Source organism: Thunnus maccoyii, chromosome 4 (assembly GCF_910596095.1).
Source record: "Thunnus maccoyii chromosome 4, fThuMac1.1, whole genome shotgun sequence".
Classification (NCBI taxonomy): Eukaryota; Metazoa; Chordata; class Actinopteri; order Scombriformes; family Scombridae; genus Thunnus; species Thunnus maccoyii.
The window spans coordinates 18,767,967-18,788,036 of NC_056536.1; the positions used below are offsets into that span (position 1 = coordinate 18,767,967).

The 20,070-nt window shown below is 40.1% G+C and overlaps 2 protein-coding genes across 8 annotated transcripts in view; both read left to right on the plus strand.

Moving 5' to 3' along the window:
- The first annotated feature begins 1,422 nt into the window (after window positions 1-1,422).
- Window positions 1,423-5,092, plus strand: LOC121895962 (V-type proton ATPase subunit S1-like protein). Its single transcript, XM_042409536.1, has 4 exons — window positions 1,423-2,284; window positions 2,641-2,691; window positions 2,826-3,069; window positions 3,419-5,092. The coding sequence occupies exons 1-4, from the start codon at window positions 2,070-2,072 to the stop codon at window positions 3,653-3,655; spliced, it is 747 nt and encodes a 248-aa protein (XP_042265470.1). The 5' UTR covers window positions 1,423-2,069; the 3' UTR covers window positions 3,656-5,092.
- A 1,886-nt stretch (window positions 5,093-6,978) lies between these two features.
- The window catches only part of cacna2d3a (calcium channel, voltage-dependent, alpha 2/delta subunit 3a), a 133,561-nt gene continuing 120,469 nt past the window's right edge, over window positions 6,979-20,070 (plus strand). For 2 of the 7 annotated variants that reach the window (XR_006095790.1, XM_042408718.1), the window contains exons 1-3: window positions 6,981-7,191; window positions 9,434-9,674; window positions 14,153-19,860. Coding sequence is in view for 4 of the 7 variants with exons in the window: in XM_042408718.1 (XP_042264652.1) it covers window positions 19,736-19,860 (125 nt within the window). In the remaining 3 variants the exon portion in view is untranslated. Of the gene's footprint in view, window positions 7,192-9,433; window positions 9,675-14,152; window positions 19,861-20,070 lie in introns of all 7 variants that reach the window. The other 5 variants (XM_042408719.1, XM_042408725.1, XM_042408720.1 and 2 more) reach the window with 5 other exon arrangements.

Below are 20,070 nucleotides of genomic sequence, written 5' to 3' on the forward strand. Positions count from 1 at the left end.
AGAGGACCCTAAACAAGCAACAAGAGTCAGATCAAGTAAGTAACAAATCTGGTGTGACAGTAGCCCTGATTCAATCAAACCTGTCCTGCTAATTTTGATGCTGATGTGTTGGATAGATAGTCCTGACAAATGCATTTCACCCTTAATGATGGAGACATCTTTGCTTCATCATAATAACAAACAGATTTTGAAGTGTGGCGTGTGCGTGATCCATACACCTCAGTGGCAATCCAGATGTGTGGCTATATTTAGACCCTTTGACATAAAGGCAGAAAAAAGACATTCCTTTAAATTATATGATGGTAAATCATATGTTGCTGCAACAAGATGAGCAGCATTTGTAAACACTGAACAATACTACTGTAACTGAAATAAACTGCTGATGAGTCACTGTGATGACGCAAAACAACTAGAAATAGAGAGAAGCCTGAGCACCGAGGTGTACGCAGGATCTCTTTGTGCTTGTGTTTGTAGTGTGTGTGTGTGTGTGTGTGTGTGTGTGTGTGTGTGTGTGTGTGTGTGTGTGTGTGAAATCGGCTGAACTTTTATGATTATGTTGCAATCTGCAATGCAGCATTGCAATCAGCTTAATATGTATACTGATATAATCTTTCATGGTGCAGTAATGTGTGTATATATTTTCAGGTCAAGATGGTGGGTACGGCTTAGAAAGTGAAAAGGTTATTTTGATGCCTGAAGATGAAAACCCACTCAGGAGAATACTGCAGGTACACACTCTATTTCTCCCTCACTACTGTATCCCCACCATCAGCCCCTCTATCTTTCTGTACATCCAAACACACACACACACACACTCACACACATACATGTGCACCAGCATGCACGCAAACAAAACACAGAATACTCACTCAGCCTCACTGCTTGACCTTGGATGTGGGAATATTGTTGGTCTGCACATTCACCACGGGTAAAACATCACTCCCACCCACACACATACAGTAGGATCGCTTTAAATGAGCAGTAGTTTTAATGAAAACATATGCTGTATCAGCTGATGCATCCAGGCACAGTTACATCTGTTTCATATAGATTAAAGGATTCCTTGCAGTAAGCTCTCCTAAACTACTGTATTTAGTACTGTATCTTTTACACTTTTTGGAAATTGTTGTATCATTTATCCTACCTTAGTTTCCAAATATTTAATCATATACTAAACAATGAAAAATAGTGACTTCACAGTCACAGTGAATGACACTTTACATGTCTTGTAAAATAGTGCTGGATTAGCCCAGATGCCCTTCAGTGAGATGTGGCCTCTGAGCAAAGAGATTAAAAAGCTAGAGGAGGCAGTTTCTATCTGCACAGTGCAGCCAATGTGGTCTAATAGCTACCGCACCATTATATGCAAATTCAGAAAGCTTATGTTTTCTACCCAGAGGAGAACACTGCTCCTTCCTCAATTTAAATTCATGGGTGGGTGGAACACTGAACTTTACACATTACTGACACTTTGAGGTCAGAATGACAAGCTTAAAAGAAAGGTGGATTTTTAATTAAATATCACAGCATGTACAAGAGGGAGGCACAGCAGACCTGCTTTGGATCAATTGTGTAGAAGAAATGAAGAGCTGCTAAGTGGTAGTATACACAGATCACACTGACACATGCTGTAGAAGAGGAGCATCTGATTGATATGGTTGCATACAATGAGGAACAAGATAGTTTAAATGTATTGCTGTGTTCCAGTTCAGGGGCTGGATCCTTTAAAGTCTGCATTTCTTGTCTAAATATGCACTAGTTTACCGCTGCACCACAAAGTATCTGTTTATGTCTGGTATTTACTAATTCTGGCAATTTGGAGAGACGCAGGGTCAGTAAAGCCTTTAGGGTACACATATTTTATGGGCCACATCCTTGTAAGTATGCAGCCCCTGAAATGAGGCACAGCTCTGAGAAACAATCTGATCGCCCTCTAGAGGACAGTCAAAGAATGCAACACTGCTGCTGCCTACATTTTGGTTGCCAGTTCACTGCAGTTTCTTTATTTCTCCTTTTGCTTAACTCCTTTCTTCATATGTTTGCAGCCTTTTAACTGGCATCAGCCAGGGATGTCTCACAGTAAGAGGAAGCTGCTCCAGTCTCTGATGGGGCCTTATGGCCCTCTGAGTGTGTCTTACAATGGGAAGACCTGCATTCTGTTCAAGGCCAAGCGCCTGGCAATACGCTACAGGAACCACACCTTTATTGATCTGACTGAGAGAGTCTTCAACCCCAATTCACCCGTGGACACTAAGGGCTCCATCTGCACCAAGGAGAAAGCAACGTAAGTTAAACCAAAATGTGGGCAGTCAGGCTCAGAATCACAGTCACTTTCTTTACACAGTACAACTTGTACCAAAGGAATTTGTTTGGGATTTTAGAGAATTTTTACAAGTACATTGCAAGACAGATCACATAAGTGTGCTAGACACATATAATGAGAACTCACATATCTACATATATAGCCAAGGGATCGGCATAGGTTTGATACTACTAGATCAGGAATTAGAAATAGCATCCAAGGAAATTTTACATGTCTAGAAGAGAGTAGTAATTAAATATTTAATGTGGTCTTTTGAGAATTATTTTGAGCTACTGTTCTAAATCGGATCTTTTAATTTTGGATTTGTTCTTCCACAGGCTTTCATTAAAGTTTGGTGATGTGGAAGACTTGCGAGGTCTAGTAATCAGGTAAAATGCACATTCTTAATTCATCAACATCTTCAAAATGCATTTGAACCTAAAAGTTTTCATTTATAAGCATTCAATTTTTAAGTGCATGTGTGAACTGTGTGTGTAACTAACTGCATTGTCTCTTCTGCCAGGCTTCAGATGTCAAACACTTTTTACGAGGCAGCTGGTCAAAACTGGTTTACACTAGACAGCGTTCACATCCACTACAACTGGACCCAGGAGGCTACATTCAACGCCAGTGAGGTCTACGCTCCTGCCACTTCATCCTACCATTGCCAGCACGTCAGCAGTCTGCACAAATATGACACCCTGCTAGTGCCCAGCTCCCACACTGACACATCCGCTAACTGGCACATCACTTTCACTGATTTCCAGGTACACTACCGTAGAAGGGGCACAAGCTTTGTTGTGTAACTCTCCCAGTAATGTCTGCACTTTCACTGTTATATAGTCTTCTCCTCCTGTTTCCTACAGGTGTGCATGTATGTGTATGTTTGCCATTTCCTTTTGTGTTCTGCCTGTTTGGCTGTCAGTCAGTCTGTCAGTCTGTTTACCGTCTGTTTGGCAGTCTGTCAATCTGTCTGTATACTGTTTAGCCATCTGCTAGGCTGTCTCAACCCGTCCATCTGCCCAGTGTCTCTGTGCCTGGTAAGCCCAGTAAGAGCCAGTTGTCCTCTTTAGTTCAGCCTAATCTCATCTTTCCGCCTTCTCTCTGCTCTTTCAGATCCAGGCCTTCAACGTTCAGTCGGACAAGTTTGCGTCGGCCAGTGACTGTGCCACTTTCCTGACGCCAGCCATCCTGATGGGCTTGGTGACATCTTTGATCCTGCTCCTCGTTTTAGCCTATGCCCTGCACATGGTGGTACACCTCAAACACATCGACCGCTATGAGGAGCACAAAGCCACTGTCTACTTTCCACGTAGTCCAGAGGCTGAGTTGCCAGACAAGAACAGCCTGTGAGGGGAAAAAAAGAGCCGGAGGACGACAGGGGGAGCGAGCGAGAGAGGAAGCTGAAAAGCAAGGCTGAGGGGGAGTGCAAGTGAATACAAGATGGAAAAAGTATCCTCCACAGAATATTTGTTAAACAAAATGACAACTTTGCCTGTTCATATGAAAACCTTGTAAGTCTTACCTACTTTAAGTAAATGCAGACCGTGGTTGGATACTTTTTCCTCATTGACCTGCATCTTGGCATCCATATTTTGAATAAGGCCTTTGGATGCTCAAGCCTCTCCCTGAGAGATGGTTCATGATCCAAATGTCAAAGGTCAAGGACAGTCCCGGGGCCCTGAAGGGCAACAGCGTATACAGGCCTTTACCCCAGCCAGCCATTAAAACCACAACAGGCTAGCAACTGTAGCTAATACAGCTAACATCAGATGCTCCTGATTAAATGTATGTATTACATGGCTCACAAGTGTCATATTACAAACTTCCGTCGCGCACATTGTCTTTCCAGCTTTCATTACAGTGTACTTTGTCTAATACCGCTGCAAGAAATATATCCTTCAAACAGCCAGTTTTATAGCTGAAATAGCCGTATTAGCTGCATGCCATAAAAGGCTGGTCTATCTGGGCTAGCACAGTGTTTCCTAATAATCTGGATTACAGGAAGTCTTGCATGAGTTGCATCTTAAAATAATCAAATGTGGCACAAAGTAGAAGGAGCTTGAAAAGCTTTTGAGTGTAAGACAAAGGAAATATCGGGAACCACTGGTCTAGCATCTGGCTGGAGTGAACGGACCAGCAATACTGGCCCTTCAGAGCCTTTGGCGTCTCTCACCCCACCCCTGAACAAGACTGCTGCTTGGGACTTAACTGTGAAACGGCCTTTTACAGACCAGCCAGACAAAGGGGGTTCTACAAACTAGCACAACATTGGTTAGTTGCGAAAGCACTAACAACAAACTTTCAAAGACTATACAAGGAACTATGCTGCACAAGACGGCCCGTCTGAGGGCATGGCAGGAATGCGGGTCTTGGGATGACTCGACTCTTTGAGAGTCGAGCGTTTGGACAAGGGAGGCCATGGGTCCTCCATCCACACCACTGGGTCTGACTGCCAAAGTGAAGCTACAAAGGAGTTGCCATAAACTATGGTGAGAGACAGAGTGAGACAATGTGAAAATGAAAGCTAACCGTTACAGCTATGTACAAAACAAAAACACATACATGTACAGAAGTGTCACTCTGCGGAGGTCTTTTTTTATATTCAGTGTAATCATGAACTACTATTAGGTACAGGATGACTATGCTAATCCTCATAACCAAAAGGATATACAAAGCTGTAGATACATTTAGATCTCTATACGATCATAGCTGTTTACTATCTTCAAATATTGCACAACTAATAAACATAGGTACAAGTAAGACATTGTGCTATGAGGATTGGTGAAAGTATCAATGCATATGATTTTTTCTACAAACTATTAACATATTACATTGTCTGTCTATTTGTTTTAAGTTGGGCCTGACAATGTAAGGTCCAGTTTCATCTAACTGTAAATTACAGTACAAATTCCTACCATAGAAGGACGATACTATGGAATGCCGTCCACCCACTGGGACTTATAGATGCCATTATTACGCCAGAAGCCACACTAGCAGCAGTAACAGCATCAGTGAGTCATTACTACTGATAAAAACACTCAGCATGACAGTAAGTAGATATCTTAACATTCGATATGGCAGTTCTGTCAATCTGTAGCAGTGTGAAATGTGTTCTTTGGTCATAAATGTATCCTACAAACTATGAAATGAGTGGAGGCAGTTTGTCCAAGGACCAACTGATGTAGATTGAAAAATAAATGATATCCAGAGGAAAAGGTATGCTGTGTGTATATGTTGTTTTATACTGCATACATAGGCACACTGATTACATATTCCTGTAGGTTTTCCTGGTAATTCTAATCAAACCGATACCAAATCTAAATGAAATTAATTGTAATTTTCATCAAGTATTTCCCCAAATTTTGATCATGTTGTTAATTGTTACTTAACCTGAAGCTGTCCAACCTAGTGTCCAGGTTTTCTGCCAGCTCTGTCTCCCTCCTGAGTGCCATATGCTGTCTTCTCTCACCTCTCTCTATCCTAAAATGTCAGTGCCCCCTGACTGGGACAGTTTACCTACAGGCGTCTGTCCAATCGAACTCCTTCAGGCAATCATAGCCGCATAATGAGTAATCGTGAACAGTGCCATGAATCACCTTTTCAATGATGTTTAGTTTCAGTTTTTCAGTTTACTTTTGCATCCACAACACAACACACATTTTCTTATTTCAAAGAAGGTAAAAGTGAATTACACCTTATCAAATACAATATCATTACAGCATGGGATCTAGTATGAGGGGTAGCAATATCCAACTATTTATCTATTTATTCTAGGCTTTCATGACAACACACAAGAACACTAAGCTATTGAAATTTTAATTGAAATATTGAAATCCTAATTTTATTTTCAGCTTTCAATTTGGATTTTTAAAAACATCACAAAGAGTAAATTGAACAAGATTCAATAAGAAATAAGACAGTGTCATTCGCAATCCAGCAAAACACAGGGAGGCAAATTCTGCATATGTGACTTTTGTGTAATGCCTTGATAAGACATGTTTGTTTTTATAATGACATCTAGTGGCCACAAGTGGTCAAAGCAACTAGCAGCACTTATAATACCATCATAATACCTATAGTCAGTGTGTGTAGTAAGTTGGACTTTTTGTTTGTTTGTTTGTTTGTTTGTTTGTTTTTTAGTAATATGATTCATTTGCTTTTTCAGTAACCATTAGCTAATGTAACAATGTGAGATTCAGAATGACACTGTAGTTACAAAACCCAGTAAGACTTACTTTTTCATTTCTTGGGATGTGTTGTTTGCTGTCTTACCAAAGGTGGCTGGTATCGGTCTTTCTCTGTGCGTTCATCCCATGGGTCAAGTGAAGCCAATGCGGAAGTACCATAAACCTACATGCTCTAGTTGCCAGCAGGGGGCGACACTGCCTCCAAAAGAAGTCCGTTTGTAAAGATGTCTATGGAAATATGACCCTACTTCTCACTTGATTTATTATCTCAGTAAATACTTTCCTAATGACTTTATGGTCTCAATCGCTAGTTTGGAGTCTTCTTCAATACAGAATGATGTTCATTTTGTAAATTATGGCCACATTTAGAGTAAAATAGATGATAAAGCAGGGTATGCTTTAGGGCGTGGCTACCTTTTGATTGACAAATCGCTACCACACCGGTGTGTGAGGTGCTGTAGCTGAAACCTGGAGAGCTCCTCCCCTCTTATCCAAATATTGTCACTTCTCATCACTTCTGGCTCCTAAAAACCAAGATGGCGACGGTCAAAATGCCAAACTCGAGGCTTCAAAACGAGTCCACAAACTACTGGGTGACATCACGGTGGCTCCGTCCATTATTTTTACACAGTCTATGGTTCGGTAACGTCAAGTAGCACAGGTTCTGGGTCCGCCAAAAGAGAAGGAATAAACCTGCAGGTAACTCGAAAGTTATCTTATTTACATGTTATATCTTCTTAGCTGACGAGTTGTAGTGTGTGTGAACTATCTTAAAATACTTAAATATCAAAACGTTTTTTCCTGTTATCCAGCAGCAGGTTGGATCTTTGAATGTGAATATTTTCTGGTCTCTCTAGTCTTCTATGATAGTAAACTAAATATCTTTGGATTGTGGACAGTTGCCTCTTTGGGAAACAGTGATAGTCATTTTTCACCATTTTTACCATATTTTATAGACCAAACAACTAATCAAGAAGATAATCGACAGATTGACAATGAAAATAATTGTTTGCAGCCCTAATGACAATTTAACCTCAACCTAAAGTTCAACCCAAAGATATCTATAAGAACCATAATCCATCCCCAACCCAGTAAGCATATATACAAGACTGAAATCCATAATTAACACCCACAAAGTGTCATATTGAATGAATTGAAAAAGTGAGGAGTAATGTAACTTTGCTATTAATGATTAATGTAAAGTAGCATTAATTAGATTTAATTTAGTGATAGGAGCCTACTTTACATTTACCAAGTAACTTGCACATCGCCTGTAATGTATGGTATGTTCAGTTGGCCAATCTATAGTTTTAATGCACTGCAATGTTCAACATATTGTAGCTGATATTTAAATTCTATGGAAGTCTGCCAGGTGTTTGATGCTTGTGTGTAATGTGAATATGATTAAGCCCATGCTCAGTACAAACTGGAAAGTGTTGCCTTGTGGTTCATACATGTACAGTATCAGGAGAAATCTGTATCTGATCTTGGTGTTGAAGAAAGGGTCAAGGTGTCTAAAAAATTTCATAATTAATCCTTTAGGGGCTGTACCATATTTGGTGTCAGTCTGGTCAGTACAGAAGTTGTCAACCAACTCTGTGGACCAAAGTGCTGAACAGATACACAGCCCAAGATACCAACATTTCCATTAGGCATTGTGGTTAATGGGGCAAACAATGAGACTATGGAGAACAGAAGTACAGATTGCACATCACAGTCTGTTGCAGACCATTAGCTCCACCAGATATCTGAAGTTTAAAGTCTAAAACTTAGAACCTCAGAACTGAAATGTGGAAAACAAACCTTGTGTGCAGAACAGAAGCTTTGTATTACATGGTTAGATGGATCCTTTTGTTTTGCCAAAATTGGACGCATTACTTCAGTCATTTTTTTGGAATAACCTATTTTGTGATTTACAGAGATCATTTTGACTATTCATGTTACACAGATGTACTGTAGAAGATGTACTGCCAAGTTGCTCTCTAATGCAGTGGTACAGAACAGGAAGATTGCATGAATTTTGCATGCATTGAGCATCTAATTCATTCATCCACTAGAGGTCAGGATAGCAATGTATTCAGTAATGGGTAATGTGAACAGCTGTACATCCTACACAGTGGTAGTTAAATATGATGATATTCAACCTAGAAGACAGAGACCAGACACAGTGGACAATATTCACAAATACATGTCATAAATTATTCAAATTTCATATTTTCTGACACATTATCTCACACCCTGAGTAGTATATAAAACTTGTTTTTCCATAAAAAGCAAGTTGTCAGTTACCTAATGAATAATTTATATCTGTGTAAGAAAGATATAGCACTTAAAAAATAAAAAGTCATACAGTAAATGCGAGACTGGTTGCGTATTTTTCTAAAATTGAATGGAAGTTTACTGTCAAAGATTTTATCTACTCTTGAGGGGCATCATCATCAAAAATATAGGTTGTCCTCATGTGATTGTGCCTCCACATCTGTGCATAGAATATGTAATTTCACCTAACATCCACTAGATGTCAGTGTTTGCTTGAGTTTTTTTTCAGCTGCCTCTGGATGCAATGTAACCACTAATAAATGAATGATAATACATTAAGATTTACACCTACTGCAACTAATTTACAATTAAATCTATTAGTATGCAAGCCAAAAGTAAAGATTTTATTCAAATGGTTGTTATTTGCTTGAATGATAATATTATAGCACTAGAGCTCCATATCCAATTAAACAAATAATATACAAAAATACTCCAGGAGGAATAAAAAAAAGATTGATCAGCAGCTCTTAATGACAGGGGCAAAGATTTTTTTAGATGACAGTTAAGCTGTAGACTTTTATTTGACCAAATTTCCCTCAGTGATCCAAAATTTCCCTCTTTTTCTGAGACATGCAGAAGAAGAGTCATGTTTAGTGTTTGTTGTTAATCTCTCCCCGTGCAGAACTCCAGAGCGAGGATCCTCAGAGTGCTCAAAGCTGGGGATTCGGACTTTGTGGCCACAGCCTGTGCAGAGACAGATAGGCCTGCCTGTTTTATATGTAAAGCTGCCAGCCAGAAAGCACAGGCCCGCAGGGTACTCTGCACAACTCCTTTGTTGCAGCCAAACTGTGGCAGGGTCCCACCATCTAAGCTGCTTTGCATTCTGGGAGCACAAGAGATGGGAAGGACACTAAGACTGGGAGGTGGGTAAAGTTGGACATTTTTTTTAGAGATCCATGTTCACATGCTCTTTACACAGCTTGCTCGGGCCAGCATTCTGTTTATAAAGTGATACTGGCAATGGCAGATGACAATACTAGGTCGTCCTCTTCCTCTTTTATTCTTCAACCTTTCCAATTCTTCCAAATCTCTTTTTATCGTCCATGTTTAGTGTGTCCACAGTGGTAAATAGAGATAATATTAGCCCTTCAGTGCCTGGGATTATTCTGCACTGTCAATCACTGATTCGGCCCAATGGGGCACTTTGATGTGTGTTAGGACTTGGTGAGTCGACTATTAATTGAACATCACAGTCAAGCCAATCAAAGCCTCCGAATTCCTCATCCTCTATCAGCACAGCCGCAGTGAATGGCCTCATTTTAGCCTCTTGGGCATGTTATCGTTGCAAATGAGTTGGTTATCAACAACAGCCTAGGCTATGGGGCTTAAACAAATAAACAGTCCAAGGGTAGATCAGTGGAGTTCCACTGTGTGCCGCTCTACAGTAGCACAGTCATTTTGTTTAAACATGTGCTTGGTTGTTTTCTGAATATGTGTATTTTGTTTTGATTTCTAGCGCACAGATTGGGCTGTAGAGATAAATATTTGCTGTTATGGAAGGTTAAAAATAGGTTGTTTTTTGGCAGGCGCGCCAAGTGCTTAGGCTGAATCTCTGAATATGAAAAACTAATGACTGAAAGTAGGCTATACAGTGTTTAGTCACTTGATGTGCAGCACAACGTTACCAAAACAACAAAGAGAAAGAAGGCGTTAAGAAAGAGGTGGGCTATCTGGTTGTACTCGGTCTCGCTGTAATTTCCTGTAACAGCGGGCATGGCTCTGGTTCTCTAGGCAAACAGTCTGCCTTTGAAGAATGATTTGAAAATATACATTTTAATAAGGTGCACTGAGGCGCGGCAAACGAAACACAAGAAAGAAGATAAAAAGGAGATTGCATATCTGAAAAAAGCTGATGATAGGAGTGAGGGGGCAAATAAAGGAGAGACAGAGAATAATGGGGGTAAGGAGAGGACTTGTAACAGCAAGGTGTTTTTTCTTTAATTGAAGTGGCTGGGGAATGTAAAATAGAATGGGATGCTTTGGGCAAATCAGTTGTGAACATGTTGTGAATGTAGAGCACTTTAGTGCCGTTTTTAATCTGCTACACAAAATAATGCAAATATCACAGACGTCTGCGCTGGCTGCCTGTTATTTCTCCACATAATGAAGCCACCTCTCCCATCAAGTCTTTTCTTTCAGGCAATCAGACAGCTGCTTGAGTCATTTCACACTGTTTGTTTGAAGATGGAAAAGAAAATTGACAAGTTTGGCCCCTAATACAAAAGTCTGACTATCCGTACAATTTGTGCATTTGATTTTTTTTTTTTTTTTTTTTTACTTTGTTATTGCTGTGGACATCCCTCAGCTCTCCGTCACCCTTTCCGCCTTTCTCTCATGCCTCACTCATCTCTTGTTTCTATACTCTCTCTTTCCCATCCTTCTATTTTTAGGTAGAGTGTCTTTAATTATGCATGTTGTCATAGTGCTTTTAGTATTACTGTCGTTTAAGATGATGACGTGTGTGTGTGTGTGTGTGTGCGCATATATCTCTCAAACAGCAAAATTCCTGTTTTCTGTTTGTTTACCTGGCTGGCTTTGCGTGTGAACACAAACCCAGTGTGAGGACACTGTGTGAAATGTAATCTATGAGGTGCTTTGCCCCTTAGGAGACCAGCAGAGCAGACATGACACTGTGGAAAAAGGGAAAAGGAGACAGACTAGATGGATGATAATGCATGCATGCATATATATCTTTTCCTGTTATTCCTGTATATATTATGTTAGTCTTGAAAGTTACTGAATGTGCATCAGATTCTTAAAAACACTGTCATTCCTAATTGCAGTTTTTTAATGCCATGAAAAATAAGACATTTATTGCGATCAATGTTTAAAATGTATTTGTAAAATCATTCCATGTGGTTTTAGTGTGCCAAGACGTTAGCCTGGCTTTTGCATTTCCTCACAAACCAGAAGTGTGGGTAGACATGCTGATTTTTCACCATGTTGATACTCACAAGACACACTCTAAACACCGGATTATTTTGCCTGACAAATCTTCCTCTTTCTCTACCTCTGTCATACTGTGCTCCAGTTGCTTTCAATTTACTGGCCTGTCTTTCTTTTTCACCTCAGTCTTTCTCTCATTTATGCTTTAGCAGATGCCTTGCTACTGTCTCTTCCTTCCTCTCTCTCTGTTTCTTCCTCTCACCTGTGTTCTTCAGGCCAATTGTTTTTTTTCTTCATCTCCCAATACGTCTCCTCGTTAAGCTCTGTCCACCCTCTTTCTCCTCCGCTTCTTTCATCTCCTCTCTGACCATCTCCGTCCCTCCTCTCCCAGCCACTCCATTGTTTTGATATATGACCTAATTACTTGGCTAATTGAGGTTCTTGTAGCTGCCACACAGTTTGGTGGAGGGGAAGTATACTGTATCTGGTCCCCATTACAAAATATATGTGAAGGTCACGGTCAGTATGACTATTCTTACTTTCTACTCACAGGCAATTACTGTATGTTTAAACACACAAGCTAATGAGTTTTCAATCACATAGAAGGCATACAGAGTATCTTTACATGATGTTTTTTTGTCAACTACTGTACGCTCAGTCACCAATACCACAGTTCCCTTGGCTATAATATGACTTGCAGTCTTCCGTCAGCTCATTTCTCTCCCAAATGGCTCAATGTTCTGAATTTTATCTCTGAACAAAGGAAATGACTGGTGTATAATTGCTTTTAAACACAATTATGTTCACTAATATGCATCCCATTCTGTAGATTTTTTCGATGACAAATTAATCTTTGGTGCCCTTTTAAAGAAAGCCTGAAGCACTCATTTCACTCTCCTCTCCTCTCCCCCCTCCTGCTTTTCACAGGATATCTTGCCCTCTTCATTTCCCACTCTTTTCTTTACTTTTGCTGAACAAGCCGTTTCTTTCTTTCACTATTGACTGCTTGTCAGAAGATAGCAGATGCAGGACCAAGCAGGTCTACGTCTCCTCCCGATCTGTCTGCTATACAGGAGGTTTTCTTTATTCTCACTTTCTGGTTACTTTGATAAAAGGGGTTGTGTTGATCTTGGAAGTGTTTGTCAAATATGTAACCTTGTAAATATACAACAAAAATACAAGAAATGGCATTGACTTAAATGTGTGGCATTTTATATGCTTGTTTGTCATTTTTACAAACGATGCAGTGACACACAGTAGATTAAAGGTTTCCTGGTTGGTGAAAGTCTCGTTTTCCAGGTCAGACTATGTTTTTCTTTGTGTGTGTAAATGTATTATTGTATTTTAAGCATTGAGTTAAGCACTTATTTCACAATGAGACGGCTCTTGAAGAAACCATGCAGGACATTAGAGTTTAGTGAGACTACTGATGTACACATGGCCCAAACCGTTTTGGTTCGTAAGCAGAAAGTGATTTGACCAAACAATATCTGTTCAGTGAAGTTCAGCAAAGTGCAAACATAAAAAAGTTCAACACATGATTATTTATTTAACTGCCCTAAATTATTTAAGAATATGAATAGAGGACTTCAAGTTTATAATTTGTTCCTGGAATTTGTTGGAGGCTCTGAGCAGCTGCTAACTGTATCTTGCTTATGCCTTGGGCAAGCTACTGTATGCACATATTCTTAGGTGAAGATTTTTGAGAGGATGGGAACATTAACCATGATAGATCATCTCTTGCACCTTCGTTTCCGATGGAGGGCTCTCTGAACTTTAACTACTTTTTGTAGTACATTGTCTGCTTTTTGATATACCTTTATTATTCAGGAATAGATTGACACATCTCTATAGATAGATTAGATATGATAAATACACAAATGTGACTGAATGGTACCTTGTAGTAAAACCTTTCTCACTTTTTCTCAGCGTGCTAAAATGGCATCTAATAAACATCCACATGCAATTTTGTTAAGAGGCGATGCCAGTCTGGAAAATTAGGCTACCTTTCACTAGCAGCAGAGGAGTCTCTTAAGACTTCAAATCAATCCCTGAGCATAAGCTTTTTAATCATCTATTCAACCCAGTGTACAGTATGTTGACAGCCGCTATTGAGGATGATTTTCCCCAAAAGCTTTAATTCACTTTCCATCTGCTTCAAAGTACCGACTTGTACGAGCACATTCAGCCTTGCCTTTGCCAACATCAGAGATCAAATGTTTCATTCAAGGACGCACTTTCTAGAAAGGGAGGAAAGCCCGATAATCATTCATGTTCCCTGTCCTGATTTCACAGGTGATGCACCAGGCATAAACTCATCTTTCTTCTAGTTGAAGCTACCACCGCCCCCTGCTGTTCATCACGGCAAGCTCGGCGCAGTTTGTCCTTATTTTCTCAAGCCATGAATCTTGCATGTAGTAGATATTTTGATCCAATGACAGTGCATATTCCACAGGCAGCTGTGTTCCATCTCATCGGATACAGACGTCTGCTTCTCTGCCGCTGCTGATGGAGGAAAGTCTTTGGCATCTCATTATTAATTGAATTAAGGGAGGTATTTCTGGAGCAAGGTGAGTTCTGAGCCTGGTAACAAAGAATTATTTATGGTGTGCTTTGAAATTCCCAGGCACTAATGGGACGGAGCACATCACTGTCCGTACGGATAAGAACGTTGATGCTCACACACAGACACAATCTCCTGCTTTCACTTAAATACAAACCAGCCTGGGCAGAGGTGCTTTGGCTCAGCGGTAGGTCAAAGTATGAAATATAACAACCTTGTCGCATAATTTGACACATAAAATAGGCAGTAAGTGACTAGATGTCTACAAGGGACTGGTTTTTAGATAGAACAGTAGTAGGGAATAATCTGCATCCTAATGACCATTAAGAACAACTCTTACAAATCAAAATGTCAAAGGTGCACTTCCCTATCTAGTAGGCTTTAAAATGAATCTCTTGGAAAATGGCAGGGCATAAAATTGTTGAAAATCTGCATATTTGGTGAATGTGATTAAAAAAGAAAATTCATATGTGCTGCAAGTGAAGCTCAGCATATCTAGTTCAATCACGTGAAGACGCCTACCTTCTCCACTGATCCTTTACTCTGTACTGGTATACTGAATTGACCTTGGTGCTAATGAGCTGCTAGAGATACAGAATAGCTGGTAGCCCCGAGGTCAAACTGGGGACACCAGAAAAGGAAACATGGCCATACAGTGATGAAGCGCTCACACTAATACACTGTAAATTCTAATTAGTTAACCTTACTTAAAAAAAAGTAGGCAAACCGACAGCCTTAAAAAAGCTAAGTGGAATAGATATTGTACTAACAAATGCTTATTTCATATAGTATACTTAGACTTGAGTTTAAGTAATTTAAAGAATCTGTATAGAGTATTTGATCATTCACTTTAGATGTACTCTACTATACTTTGTACAGTGGTTCCGTTTAGTTTGTATGATATTCTTTCTGAGAAGTTTCAGACCCTTCTACCCTGTTTTGGGAGATTCTCTTTCAGTTATATCAAAGGCATCACATTATTTCATCAGGTTTATGTACACTAACACCAACGCTAAATAATCAACAACACAGAACCTATTAGCGGTGTGCACGCAAAATACACCTGGAGCACACAGCATGATCTTACTTGTATAATAATATTGAGACTCTAACTGAGCTTTGTAAAACACTTAAAGACACAAAAGATGTAAAATGCTATTTAGATGAATGATGAATGCACTTCTATAGTTAATTGCTACTTTATTCAGCATATTTGCAGCGGCTTGTGATGGGACATCAAGGGATTATTTGTAAATTGTCAAAAGAAAAAAAAATGAAAACCTGAATTCTCTTTCAATTAAAACATTGCAAAAACAAAATAAGACACAGCAGCTTGGCATCACCTGTGTCATATTTAGCACTGCAGATTTTACATCCAGGATTGAAAGCTATCAGTGTTGGATGGAAAAGGAACTACACCGTCAGAAATGTCAGGATTATTTTTGTCTTTGCTGTAATGCCAGGTATGGCCCAGGTGCCATCAACTTGGGTACACTCTGCTCTCCAAAATCAGGTGTGATTACAGCATTGAGAATTGAGGAAAAGGACGGTTAGAGGAGAAACAAGAGGGGTCGTGGGTGTGTGAAGATGGAAAGGAGGGCTGGGTCATCACTCTGATGTTTTTTTTTTTTGGTTTTTTTCCTCTGATGTGACCCTGACTCAATCTACTCCATATTCTGTGCAGGATTTAATAATCTATGAATATATTAAAACATCCATTTATCAGTGCATTATTTTGTTTATGTCCTCTAATAACTTTGGGTCTCACTCACCGCATTAATAACCTCAGCCCCATGGCGACTGCATGCTACACATCGGTTTCAAGGTTGACTATGCTGTGTAAAAGAATCCCTCACTAATCCAGACTTCAGCCTCCTACCTCACTGCCCCATCCATCCAGAAAATCTCCTGGGACATGCCTTTGGTTCACGTGCATGAATCTATCATTAGGAATTATGTAGAAAAGTGATTTGCTTCTAGCTAGTAACTATAACTGATATTTTTTTTCTTTTTCTCCAAACTAGCTATGTCTTTAAGGTCATGGCTAGAAGCTCCTTTAACAGTGGATTGGGATTCATGTGGGATAGTGCACAGGGTTCCCATCAGACATATGTGATTTTACATTGTTTCAAGGGGAGAGACAGAAAGAAACAAGCTTTGCGAGTAGAAAAGAGATTTGCGGAATGTAAGTTTAATAATAATTTTCGGACTTTTGTTTACTTTGGAGCCATTCCAGCAGATATGACTATTTGCTCAACCTACATTCAGAAAACTATTTTCAAAAAAGTGCAGTCAAATCAGTACAGAGGAGGGCGATCCAACAAAGAAGCCTTTATATTATCACTTTACATTTAAAATCACCACTTACAGTATACTCATACTTACCCTTTGTGTGGAGGCTCTGTAAGACTGGCAAATGGTAAATAATGACCTGCCATTGAAACAGGATGAGAAGTGAAAGAGATTTGAACATGACAACAGCAAAAGGACAAGGGAGGAAGAAGAGGGAACTAAATTATCCCTGTCAGCCTCCACTCTTCAAGACTTCCTTCAGCTGAACTGTGCTGATATTTTTCTTTATCCTGTACTTTATGTTGGTTTTTACTTGGCCATTCACTCCACTTATTGTAGCTGCTATTATTCAGACCACATAGTACCGTCGAGTGAAATGGACCTGCTTTGCTCAGTGATATCCTGGTGCGCAAAAACACTTCACACTCAGGAACTCTCAGGGGAGACTTTAGTTTTGTGGATAAAACCTCCTAATCAGTCCAACAACCAGAGCAGATATTTTTGTTTTATTTTTTTCTGGTTTCCAGGAATAAGTAAACCTCTTTAAAATGCCATATGTCATCTTTTTACCTCAGGGGATATGATGGTGATTTGGCTGTTGACTTGGTGATAGTTTCTCCATAGGAATGGCAACATGCTGTGACAGAAACAGAAGGAAGAAGAGATGATCAGAAACAGGAAAGTGAACACCATAAAAAGAACTTCAAAGTTTATCTCTTAATACTGAAATATTTTGAGTCAATCAATTAATCAATCAAACTTAATTTGTATAACACATTTCAAACAGGTCAGTGAAATTCAAAGTGCTTCATAGATGACTGACAAGCTGATATTAAGACATTACAAATGCAAACAGTATTGCAGCGATGATCACAGCATCATTGTCTTACTTTGCCGATAATCTGTTACATTTTTTAAAAATATTTAAAACTTAAAACCACTGAAATACTAGCAGACAAGCAGGATGCAAACAATGAAGCACTGCAGAGAATATGTAGTGTATGACTCAATCAGGTAAATCAATATGAAGAAAAACAAAAATGCACATGGTTGGAAGGTTTTGGTGTTTGACCCATTATGGAAACTAAAATTGGGATTTTTAGTCCCCATAATGGGTCAAACACCAAAACCACTCGATTCTATATTTAATGGAACTGGATAGTATTATTTGTTAGACCCTTCATGTCTGGTAAATCTTTTAAATCCATGCCCCAAGTTAGTACCGGTGGTTTTCTGTTGTAAATTTGTATTTTCCAACCCAAAACAAGATAACCTGTAGCCTCAGATTAGCGGAATAACTACAAACATCTGTTGAAGTCAGTTTTAACACTTTTTTAAAAAAGTTCTTTTAAAAATCTGTGTTTAGGGGTGTGCTAGTGTTTGGATTACTAAAGTGCTACGGTGCAGTATATTGCAACATTAAGGTGAACAGTTGATGCTTTGATTGGTTAAGTAGGTTATTTGCTTTTATCTTGTACATACAGTAGAATGATCATGCAACAGCTGTTAAAAATGTGCACTGTGCACTTATTTCATCGAGTTTGCCTCATTGTATTGTCAGAATGGATCCTCACACTGCATCTGCACTGTTACTGGGCAGACTGGCTTCATTATAGTCTCATCTTCATTATAGTCCCATTAGAACAGTCCATGCTTGTTGGTTTGGAAACCTGGGAGCTGATCCAGTGACATCAAAGCACTGGCCACTGTAGTGGAGTCACTGGGAAAAGCAGTAAACATGAGATCAATAACCCTTATGCAAAAATGTAGTGAATACAAAACTATTTTGATTTGCACATTTTCACTTACCTGAAGGTATTTAATGTATCCCAATATGATTGGCTAACTGAGTTTTAGCATCAACACAAAAACACTTTCTCCTGCCTCATTTTGATGAATGTATGCACATTTTTTTTCAACAACAGAAGTTTTTTTCCACCTTAAAAGTCTATAAGTCTCCTGAATATGACACTGACTTAACATCTGCAGCTGTGTGATTGCTGTAAAGACTGTTGTGACAGGTCTGTACCAACTATGGTTGTACTTGTGGAGTTGATAAACCCAGACCGGCTGTTTCACACTGATGTTTGACCCACATATGTCAAAGGTGACTCTTCTAGTGTGAAAAAGGTAAGGCACCCCTTCTGCAGCAGCAGAGATAGGCCATTCAGTCAGTGTTGATCCCCTCTCAGTGCTTTGCCAGAATCCTTCCAGCTCTATGTGAAACATGATCTGTCACATGGGGTCCGTTGCCTTGGGGCTCTCATCCTCTGTCACTACCCATATGCCAACATGCTGCCAGTGCCACATCACTGCTGCAAAGTGTATTTAATTGACATGCTTTTATGCAGCATAACTGACCTATCATCTGGTCCTGGCTGGACACCCCCACTTCCCTATGTTTCTTATGCACACACTTTCTTTTTCTCTTTTCCCTCTTTCGTCAGCACTTTGGCAGTAATTCCTGCTTCAGTGAACCTGGGCATACAGTGTATGACTTGATCTGACATGAAAGCTGAAGGCTAGCTATTATAGCCCTGTATTAAAGCCCATGAGTGGGGGAGAGAGAGAGAGGAAAAGAGAGGCCGGTCAGTATGGCGTAATTCAATAACAACAATAACAGCATCCTCAGCCTATCCTCAGACCCTGAGAGGATGAGAGAAAGTGAGAGAGGGAGAGAGAGAGGGGGGGGGAGAGAGAGAAAGAGAGGGTGAGAGAGGGCTAGTCGCATTACTCAAGAGGAGTAGGCGTGCTCTTGTGCGCTGCATCGTTTGATGATCTCCCCGGTTCCCCCCCTGAACCTCCACTCTTTGCTCTCTGCGGGTGAGGTTGGTCAAACAAAACGACTGAGCGGACTTTCCCTGCCGGAGGAGTCGAGCTCGACTTTCCACCGAGCAGCAGAGCCGTGTGCGCCGCACCGGTCAGCGGCGCCACACCGCGGCACTTTGGATAACTCACACAGCTGCCGTTTGTCAAGGCGCATCGCTCATCCGCGTCCCGCACCAAGAATAGCCTAAACACATTGCCATGAATGATTCAGTCAGTCATCTTAGGTGACTTTTGATCTCCTCATTGTTTCTTTTTCTTTTATTTTTTTGGACTCTCTGGAAGGGGAAATTCCACGGTGGCAGCATAAACCCAAAACTCGCACTTCGCGCGTAGGGAGGGTATTTTTTGCCCAAGATGCAGGTGGATCGGAGCTGTGTGGTTTCCAGTGTATGGTGTGCGTGTCTGTTTTTACTTTTTTCCACTATAAGCACCAGGGTCACTGAGGTGGGAGGCTCCCACCAAAGCATCCCTCCGTCCGTGTAAGTAGATGCTCTTTTATGCAAAAGTGCCGCGCATCACTTGATTTTCCAAGTTTCTAAACAGAACTTAATACCGTAGTTATTTGAGTCTACAATAGATATTTAATAGCATATTGCGAACTGTTGTTGAATGGTTTCCACTGCTAATTAATGGTGTCTTCATTTTGTGTGATGATCTCTGTTTTTCCACGTTTCTGTCTCTTGCAATTT

Coding starts and splice junctions, on each gene's coding strand:
- LOC121895962 (XM_042409536.1), top strand. CDS start 2,070: ATGTCTCACAGTAAGAGGAAGCTGCTCCAGTCTCTGATGGGGCCTTAT. Junction 2,285..2,640: donor TGCACCAAGGAGAAAGCAAC/GTAAGTTAAACC, acceptor GTTCTTCCACAG/GCTTTCATTAAAGTTTGGTG. Junction 2,692..2,825: donor TTGCGAGGTCTAGTAATCAG/GTAAAATGCACA, acceptor CTCTTCTGCCAG/GCTTCAGATGTCAAACACTT.